This window comes from Paramormyrops kingsleyae, chromosome 21 (assembly GCF_048594095.1).
Source record: "Paramormyrops kingsleyae isolate MSU_618 chromosome 21, PKINGS_0.4, whole genome shotgun sequence".
NCBI lineage: Eukaryota > Metazoa > Chordata > Actinopteri > Osteoglossiformes > Mormyridae > Paramormyrops > Paramormyrops kingsleyae.
The window spans coordinates 2,948,091-2,958,238 of NC_132817.1; the positions used below are offsets into that span (position 1 = coordinate 2,948,091).

Sequence of the window (10,148 nt, forward strand, 5' to 3'; positions counted from 1 at the left end):
GGAGCCGGAGCCGAAGCCGAAGCCTCAAGTCACTCCTGGGGCCGGACCGCGACGCGAAGACACTCCGCGAGAGGGACGCTGGATAGGGGCCAGCAGAGGGTAGCAGAGTCCTTATTTATGTTTTTACTATTTTAATCAATTAATCAATTCATTCATTTATAGAATAAGAAGACCGCCTTTCCAAAAGCGTGGGATTTCTTAACATTAAAGTAAAAATGCAAGTACCAACATGTGCGTGTAGCAGGGTAATAATTTAATATTTAATATAGGTGATATATTTAGAGAGGAAGGCAGAGCTTGAAGGACTCGCTGTCACATGGCGCTCAGGCTGGGCTGCATCTGGAGTAAGAGCCGAAGGGAAACGAACGGAGCACGTCTGCCGAGCCGCTGCGGCGAGACTCCTGCTGTTCAGCCCGACCGGCAGCGTGAATAGTCGCGTTTTTACACCGAGTCCCGCAGCTGATGCTTTGAAAGCGCACAGACCGCAGGACAGGCTCCGGGTTTGCCGGGGTATTCTGTCTCGGAGCCTCCCAGGAGCATACGAAGCCGCCGGCCTTTGGAGCTACACCGGTACCGCGGTAAGATGGTCCGGATCGGCCAGCCCGGCTCGTTAGCTGCACCGTGTGATGAGCATCGGGGTAAATGAGGGCAGCCGTTGCAGACACATCGGCATGCGGTGCCTGCTCTGTCTGCGCACCCTGATGTGCCAGAGACTCCAAAATCATGCTCGATTACTGCGGCCATAAAGCGGGTTTAAAGCGGGTTTAATAAAACCTGATTTATGGTGTCGTGTTTTTATGGATTTATTAATACTGCAAAACTGTGAACGGCTACGGAAATGAAAGGGCAGCCTTAATTTTGCGCTGACAAGTCGCAACACTGGACATTTGAATACTGACAGCTGAAATACACGCTTTACACGGCGTTGCATTATCGTGCGCTTTCGGAGACGCGCTTTAGTCTGTAATCGCATATGTATATGGTCGTGGGTCCGCAATTCGCCCCACTTCTCGTGATCATGTGGAAATCAGCCCGTACAGTTTGCGGAGTTACTGAAGTATTTGGATTTTTAGCCCAAATGTAAATTAACAGTCTTCCTTAAATATTAGTTTTCAGCTGCGTTTTGCAAAAACAATGGGGTCCCTGAATGGTAAAACTCGGGTCCGGGGTGTCGTGTTAGAAAGGGGTGACAATCCATCAATCCAGCTGCACGAAAAGCTGATAAATACAGAACCGCCAGACACCAGGCAGCGGGTGACTGTTTACACAGTCAGAAACATGACAAACAGGGAAAGAGAGATTAACCGCCTGAAGCCAAGCAGCATGAAAAGAGCGGGTTGGCTGATGCCGGTCGGATGTCTGTCTTCAGTCCGCCCTGGACTATGACAAATTTCTAAAATATATTCTGGAAATTGCTATATATATTTATACTGTATTGCATTTGTTTAAATATTAAATGTCAAATAGTCAAACACACATTATTTCCAAACACCACATTCTGGCTTACATAAAATTTCCACAAACACTTAGCTCATTTTCGGGAGCGAAAACGCAGATGCTGAAATGGTACTGAAAATTCTAGGGGGGGGGCAGAGGGGGGTGTAACATCTAAATTAAGTTAAAGTAAAAATTATCTGGAGCAGATTTAGAGTGAATACGGCTTCATGTCAGGTCACTGTGTACATTGTAAAAGGATTAACTCTTTGAAGCAAGCAGACATGAAGAGATATATTGAAAATTAATTTAATAATATTAATAATAATAATAATAATACATTTAATTTATAATGCACTTTATATTTGAAAGCAAATCTCAAAGTGCTACAAAATTAATTCAACCCGAAAAGCTCTGTTAAGAAGATAAGTTTTAAGACCAGATTTAAAAGCATCAACAGTCTGTGGCGTCCTCAGATACTCAGGAAGAGCATTCCACAGTCTAGGTGCAGCTGCGCAAAAGGCTCGATCTCCCATGCTCTGAAGTTTAGTCTTAGGGGTTTTCAAAAGATGTAATGATACAGAGCGGAGGTTTCGTGAGGACGAATGTTGGGTGATAAGTTCTTTGAGGTAGGGAGGGGCGTCCCCATAAATACACTGGTGGGTAAGAAGGGCAACCTTGTAATCAATTCTAAATGCAACAGGGAGCCAGTGAAGAGATTTAAGAATGGGCGTGATATGATCGTATTTACGCCCTCCCGTCAGGATCCTAGCAGCACTGTTTTGAATATACTGCAGCTTTTGAAGAGTTTTTCCAGTAGTCCCAATGAGCAGTGCATTGCAGAAGTCCAGCCTGGAGGAGACAAACGCATGGACTAACTTTTCTGCGTCAGCAAACGTGAGTGCTGGACGCAGTTTTGCTATTTTCCTGAGGTGGAAATAAGATGTTTTACACAGATGTTTGACATGAGCCTCAATATGATATGCAGTATCAGACTAAGCGCTTTCCAACACATTAGATTTCTGGAAATGTTAGTCCATGAAAATACTAAGACTGCACAGCATTCATGTTGTGTTTCATGGATTTTATCCAGTTTTCCAGTGTGGGAATGTTATGGATGCAATTAGTGGCCAGAGTTGCACCACGAGGCCATGCTGGACCCCCAGCACCAAGGTGAACCCCGCCCCCCCCCCACATCCCCACTTCCAAACTCTGCTCTGTTCCTCACTTTCACTCAAGCTGCATTTGAGTTACAAAGAGTCTGGGGCTGACATTGAGATACGGGCTTCTGTCTGCATGCTGCTTCTAGAAGGTTTCTGCTAACCAGGACTCGGTGACAGGTGAGGGAGGGAAGGTGCTCCTGGTACTTACCCCAAAGCCACTGGCTAACGTGAACCTTGTGCTGGTTGTTGCTTTGATGATGAGATAGAGTTTTGTGTGTCCAGTAGGTAAAAGTGCACTGAGCACCCCACGTGATCACTATTATCCACATCGGGAAAACACTGGATGCTGTTTGTTGTCATCAAGGTGTCGAGAACTCTGGAATATTTCATGCGAGCTGACGACTGGAGAGGACAGGTAGGACTCTACACGTGATGCAGTTGTGATTCGCCTGAGCTGTAGATCACACCTCAGATCTGAACCTGACATCCCAGTCGGAGGATTTTTTGCTCCAAAACGGTCAGAGCCGCTGCCTTGCAGACGGCATCACGCTGCCAAAGAATTAGCTCAGAGGGATGGATGTGGGCATCAGACGAGGGCTTCATTAGAGACTCCGAGCTGCCCTCTCCAGGCCTTAATGGCATCACCATGCGTAGAACCCATCACGTGCTGGAGGCTTCAGCACCGGCTCTCTGAAGCTCGTACAGCTTGTGAATCCATATTGCTGGCAGAGCTCAAACGAAGGCGTTGGGAATTCAGATCAAATCAGAATGAAACAAACGAGGATCCAAGTTGCAGTGATAGTGCCTGACGGAAATGAAATGAAGGGCACAGTGCTGGGTGCGTGATCACTGTCTGTGGGGGGGGGGGGGGGGGGGTCACAGTCATATCATCCAGACAAGCTTATGGTGACAATGAAAATTCTCCTGCTGTAACATGTTATCGCTTAACTTGGTGCACACAGGAAACTCAACTGTTAGTGAAACCAGTTGTTGAATGTGCAGTCCAGTCATGTGACCTCTGCTGAATGTGTGGTTCAGTCACGTGACCACTGCTAAATGTGTGGTTCAGTCACGTGACCACTGCTAAATGTGTGGTTCAGTCACGTGACCACTGCTAAATGTGTGGTTCAGTCACGTGACCACTGCTAAATGTGTTGTCCAGTCACTTGACCTCTGCTGCAGGGCACTAACTCCTCTGGGGGCCTTTGGCTGACATGGGGCTTCTAAGTGGGCCATTTGAGCAATTTTTTTGGAACTGAAAGAGAAACGAGAGGGAATTAATAATGATGGAACATCAGTAACATGCTAATCAAAGTGCAGGGTGCCAGCAGTAACACTTACCCACCGAGGTGGGGGCGAGAGTGCTGCTGGTAAGATTCGCCGACGGGGGAGGGGTTATGCTACACATTGTAATATTCCAAATAAAATGGTTATATTATTGGTTCCCAGTGGCCATGGGGGCAGTGTGCAGCTCAGCAGGCTGAGCCTCTGTGCCCGTGATGGAAAGGTTGCCGGTTCGAGCCTTGGCAGAATAGTCACGTCTGTTGGCCCTTGAGAGAGGCCCTTAACCCCCAGCTCTATGGGCGCCGCTGCAGGTGGCTGCCCTTCACTGCCAAGCTTACTCTCACTTACATGTATGTCTGTGTCATGGAGAGCAAGATGGGGTAGGTGAAAAGAGAATTTCCCCACGGGGATCAGTAAAGTAGTATTATTATTACATTTGTGTTTTGTTACTAAAAAAAGTGCAGATAAACAGGGGCACCCCCTAGAGTGTGTGGCCCAGGGTTGCTCCATCCACCCTTGCCCTGCTGTATTTGTAAACGTGGACCAATCGCATGACCTGTGCTGAATATGTGGACCAATTGCGTGACTTCTGTTGAATATGTGGACTAATCACATGACCTGTGCTGAATATGCGGACCAATGGCATAACGTCTGCTGAATTTGTGGTTGAGCTGCGCGACCTCTGGTGGGACATAATTTTGCACATTCAGCGTGAAGGAGTGCTGTATGTTCAGACCTTCAGAGAAGCCACCAGAGAAAGAGCCGCACGTCCTTTAGCTTCCACTAGAAGGCACTGCAGGGCGAATTACACCTATTTTTATATAGTTCCCTTCCCAGAGTACTTAACTCTACAAACAGACAGTCTCTCTTGGTTTTTATTTACTGGATTACTGGATATCTGTGTCAAAGACGATTATTTTTACACCTTTATACCTATAAAGTATGTCATGTTATACTTGGGGGCATCTCTGAGGCACATGTGTTACAATGGCGCCCCTCTGGGAGCAACCTTGAGAAGCGCATGGCCACCGTGCCACGGGCTGACAGAGGGGGGGGGGGAGGGGGGGCCGGCAGGATGTCCTCACAACGTGCAGAAACCTCTGATGATGCCGGCGGCTTTGGCAGCGACCCTGCGGACGGGCCAGAGTGCCGACCGTCAAACAGCCACGGGAGGCCGTCAGCAGGAACTTTCATAACCGTGAAAGTCAAAGCGGCAGCTGGGAGGGACACAGTCTGCATGTAGGGGAGGGATGGATTCAAGCCTCCACACAAGCCAGATCTTGTAGGTACTGACCGACGTCGCCAACATCTCCCTGGCCGTTACCGCACTGTGAGGGACCTGAGACATGCCGCCTTCCCTGTTTCATAATGGCTGATGTGTCATGCGGCACCTTAACGCTGTGCTTTCCTGTGCCAGGTGCCCCCATGCTCAGCCCGGGGGGCCTGCTGCCCGCCGCCCCGTCCCCGAGGTAGAGGAAGCCCCCCCCTGCCGCCCATCCCACACCGAGAGCGATGATGTTCACGGACAAGAGCTCCAGCACCTCGGTGCCCAAGAAGCCCCCCAAAAAGAAGACGCGGCCGCAGGGGCTCCCATCGCCGGCACTGTGCTGTGCGTGTGGCCTCTGCATCATGCTGGCGGGCATCAACATCACGCTGGTGGGGGCCTTCGCGTTCGGGACGCTGCTGCCCGGCAGCAATCCCGCCATCGTCATCGGGCCTGTGCTGCTGCTGGTGGCCTTCACCTTCTTCGGTGCGTGCTGTGTATGCAGCCGGCGCCCCCCCGCCCAAGGCTCGCGCAAGCCCAAGGGGGGGGGCGGGGGCCTGGGGCTGACACGGGCGGGCGGTGCCGCCTTCGAGATTGAGACCAGTGAGCACACTCTGCAGGACACTACCGCCGTCCAGCTCAGCCCCACCAACTCACTGGGCTCGTCCAGAGCCTCCAGCCCCACCCTCGATGCCCTGGGCCTGGCCGCCGGCCCGGGACTCCCGGAGCTGACCCCGGACCCAAACCTCACCCCCGACCCGCGGGCCTGCAAGCTCTTCACCATGGAAGGCAACGGCCTCACCTCCGCCTGCTACTCCAGCTCCACGGCCGGGGGGGGCGCCGTCCGGCTCAATTTGCCATGTGACCCAGCTGCCACCTAGCAGGGGGGGTGGGGCACTCAGGACCATGATGCACCTGGGCCTGTGGACCTGCCAGCTACCCATGGAAATCTCTACAAAAAGCTTTTTGTAGCTGCTCTCCACGCCCACCAACCCAGATGACATTGCAGGCTGCAGGCCACACCCACACAGCGCCGCGCCCTTTACCGGCCTCCCAAATGGCCGAGGAGGGGGTGTTTCAGAGCTGTCAGGAAAACATTGAGACCCCCAGCCGGTGGTCCATCACCTCCACTGAGAAGATTCAGCTTTGGAGAAGTGCTACCACTCTGAAGGCGGCTTAACAGACCCCAGACCGAACAGACAAACAAGCCAAACATGATGCAGAGATAAGGCCACAACTGTTAATACATAGAACATTATGCTCCGACTGAACGCGTGACACCTTTCCGAAACTATGGTTATGTTTTACAATCACTGTGTTTGTAGCTATGTAACATTTCTACGGTGCAGTACATGCACATACCTACTGCTTCCTGGCCTCACTATAGTGTCAGACAGCTGTGGGCAGGTGAATGTAAAGTAGCTTCTTCCTAGAGATGTATTCTCACTCAGAATGACAACACGGACATTAGTAATCCCTTAATAATGATAAAAAAAGATGAGGAAGCACCCGTCTGAGGCAGCCAGTGGGCCTGAGGCAGCCAGTGGGCCTGAGGCAGCCAGTGGGCCTGAGGCAGCCAGTGGGCCTCCGTGTTTGTTTTCTGAGTCCATATGTGTTGGTTGCAGCACATTCATGTCTTGTGGGGCTGTTCTGCCTCAGATGGTCATTATTCAGTTTCAGGGCCTCCCCCCCCCGCCCCCCAGTAAATATGGCCCCTAATAAGACAATAGACACTGACTGTTGAGATCCGTATGTCTTGCAGAGATGCAGCATGTTGGCTTGAGTCACCTGATGCAGTTCTTCTGCATTGCTGTCTTTACCGATTGGGTTTATTAATCACCATTTTTCCATGGAAAAGTCATTAATCATAAAGCCAAACAAGTAACTGCCCTTCGAGTTAAATATGTGGTAATAAGAACTGGCTGCGTGTGTAACACAGCATCACAGAGAGCAGCTGACAGTGACTCCTGTGAAATCAGAGGCCAGATCACAGCCGTGGGAGTCGGCCTGTGGGACCACAGCCTGTGGCTTCACTGGGAGAGTCAGGGCTGGGAAATCAGCAACACTGATGATGCACCAGTACCATGTAGTTGGTAAGGAGCCCCCCCCCCCAACCCGGCTTCCCATCTATCTATCTCTAATGAGTCAGTTTTTCCCAAAGGAAGGAAAGAAACAAGTGAGACGATGCCCAGGAATGGCTGAGGTGTGTCTGTGCGGAGGGAGGAAGACGCTGAGCGAGATGCCGCACTCCTGCTGCTGTACAATGAGCTACATCTGATGTAGATAGAACCTTCTAGCATGATGGAAATGTGTGTTTCGAAAACCATATCCTCTTTTCTATTTTGTGAGGCCGTGTGAGTTTATCTTGTGCTCATGTTGTGGTCTGGCTCACAGATATTCTCTGTATTTTTAGTGTTTTTTTTATTGATTGAAAAGCACAGTGATTGTCAGCAGATCTATCTCCTGATGATGAGAAGCGCCCATGTTAGTGGCCAAGGTCGGCATCCATGTAGCATGGTGCGTAAGTGTTTAGACTGAATGGTGAGTCCAGATAAGACGCCCCCTTCAGGCAGCGGGGATGCATCTCCAAACAGCAGCTGGCAACTTTCCTGCAACTGGGTCTCACCCTGGACTTTTGAGGGGGCAGCTGCTGAAATATCACATGACCTGTAGCTTCAACCAATCATTGAGCTGCAGCCTTAGCCAATCATCGGGCTGCCCAGACTTCAGCAGTCTCCCCTTCACTTGCTCTACCCAGTTAACTGTCCCCATTTGGGGACACAATGTGCCAATTGTCTAGGTCCAGTGACTTAAGTGGATGGTATTTTTCTCTACAAAAGAACCATCCAGTAAAAATAATGAGAAGAAAAGGCCCATAATGTGCTTTAAATTGCCACCGAAGGCAGCTCTAGGAGGAAAGGGGCATTTTAAACTAAGGAAGGAGGAAAACCAGCAGGAAGGAGCTGCAGAAACAGCCTTAAGTCTCAGGCTGCGGCTTGATGTCTGACGCTAACCAGAGCTCCTGCTTCTCACCAGCATTCGCACATTTTAAGTGTTTTTTCTAGTGAGAAATCATATTTGGGGGGGGGGGGGGGATTGATTCCTGCAGGGTCTTGGAGAAGTATTATTTAATCTCCTCTCCAAGGTTCTCAGGATTACTTTAAGTTTGGGTCAATAGAGGATTTAAGCTGTAAAAGCCATAGATGATCTACAGTATCTCAAAACCAAAAGTAATAAGAAATTACTGTTTCTGATTTGACTGAGGCGTTTTATTGTCCCCATTGTTGAAATTCTAGGAGTAATAATTTAAATCAAATTAGACTCCCCATATAGGCCTAATTATGTCCTCAAGCTTGCAGTTTCCAGACAAACTTCTGGGTTTATATCATCTTACACAGACAAACTTCTCCCAAACCCCACTGCAGACATGCCCGATAATGGTTATGCACCTGGGGAGGCGTGACCTGAAGCCGTAGTATGGGTGTGTGTGGCTTAGCGTGTGCTCAAAAAGCCTGTGTGCACATGACACCAGCAGGGGGCGCTGAGGGTGTGCTGCTGGCTGGCTGTGCTGTCCTGGAGGTGTTTCCTGTGCCTGTAGCGTCAGCCAATCACGCATCTCCCACGCTCACTGTGCCGTTTTAATTATTTGCTCAGCTGAACTCTGCTGGGGGCTGGTAAGCTGGGCTGGGCCGAGACGTCTGTTTCTGAAAGAGGCTGGTGCAGTGTGGCGCTCTGGCTGTGTATGGAAAGTTCCAGTAGCTCGGCCTGGGTCAGAGCACCTGCCATCTCAGGTAGCGCCCGCGGGCCCCTCACACAGGTGTTCTCGCGCCTTCAGCTGGAGGCCCTTGTCAGAGCGGAGAGCGTGGAGCACTGCATGAGAAAGCACAAGTTGCTCGGGCTGCGCTCCCACCTTAGCTGGTGAGCTCTCTGCACCGCACTGGCTAACCCTCACTGCAGGGGTGTACAGGCAACAGCAGTTCACCTCACAACCACAACCTTTTAACTCCACCTGCCTACCCTGTGATGATCAGGCCCGCAAAAGCTACCCCCAATTAGTGTTTTTTACGTTAGAAAAGCATCTGACCTTTAAAGCTTTTTGACATCCTACAACTGCACGGAGGAGAACGGGTCCCTGGCGTCTCGGAGGGTGGGGAGGCGACGTACTGACCGAGGTCTCAGGGGAAATGTCACGAGGGCTACTCAAACCTGTGTGTGTGCGTGTGTATGTGTGTGTACGTGCGTGTGTGTGCCTGCATGCACAGACCCCATGGGGACAGAGGTTACTGTCACAAATATTGTGGGGACATGCCAACAAGACATTACTTTAAAAAGTGCCAAAACTTTTCATGTATAAATTTTTTAATTTTGTGGCCCATTGATTACCTGACAGTGGGAAGCCTCTGCAAGCTGTTCACATCTGTGTCTGTCCGTCTGTCCACAAACAGCCAAACTGCCGCCAGTGTAAGCAGCTGTGTTCCTGTTACTATGGCCCACTGTGTTATATATGTGTTATATGAACTGTATTTCTCTGTCGTTTTAAAATCCTCTTTGGATTTCTCAGTTATATTTTACTCATTTGACAGTTTCTATAGCGGGAGATGTAAGGAAAAGCACTGGAAAGCTGTGATTGACTTTTTATGCTGTGTAACATGAACTTTGAGCAGTTATTGTGTATTATGTTCCTTGTTGCTTTAAATGTATCCATGTGTGTGTAAGCAGTGTACAGTATGTGACTACACAATACCTACCTGTGATGTGTTGATATCGAAACTCAGCTGAGCAATCAGCGAAAAGGCTCTGTGCTTCAGAAGGTCTCATGAATAAATACAGAGAGAAGCGCCACGTGTGACTGCTGTCAGATCTCAGTTCTTGTGGAGAAGTAAAGGGGGCCTGACAGACACACAGGAACAGAGATACACCGAGAGACACAGTCACACGGGAACAGAGATAGGCCTAGAGACACAGGCACACGGGAACAGAGATAGGCCGAGAGACACAGGCAC

The 10,148-nt window shown here is 49.9% G+C and overlaps 1 protein-coding gene across 2 annotated transcripts; it reads left to right on the forward strand.

Moving 5' to 3' along the window:
- On the forward strand, positions 1-8,233 carry tmem275a (transmembrane protein 275a). 2 transcript variants are annotated; one of them, XM_023815821.2, is made up of 2 exons: positions 1-578; positions 5,299-8,233. In XM_023815821.2, exon 2 carries the CDS (start codon positions 5,394-5,396, stop codon positions 6,024-6,026), a length of 633 nt encoding a protein of 210 aa, XP_023671589.1. In that variant the 5' UTR covers positions 1-578; positions 5,299-5,393; the 3' UTR covers positions 6,027-8,233. The 2 variants fall into 2 exon arrangements, with proteins under 2 accessions (XP_023671589.1, XP_072560527.1); XM_072704426.1 differs by having other exon boundaries at positions 19-99.
- The last annotated feature ends 1,915 nt before the right edge of the window (positions 8,234-10,148 follow it).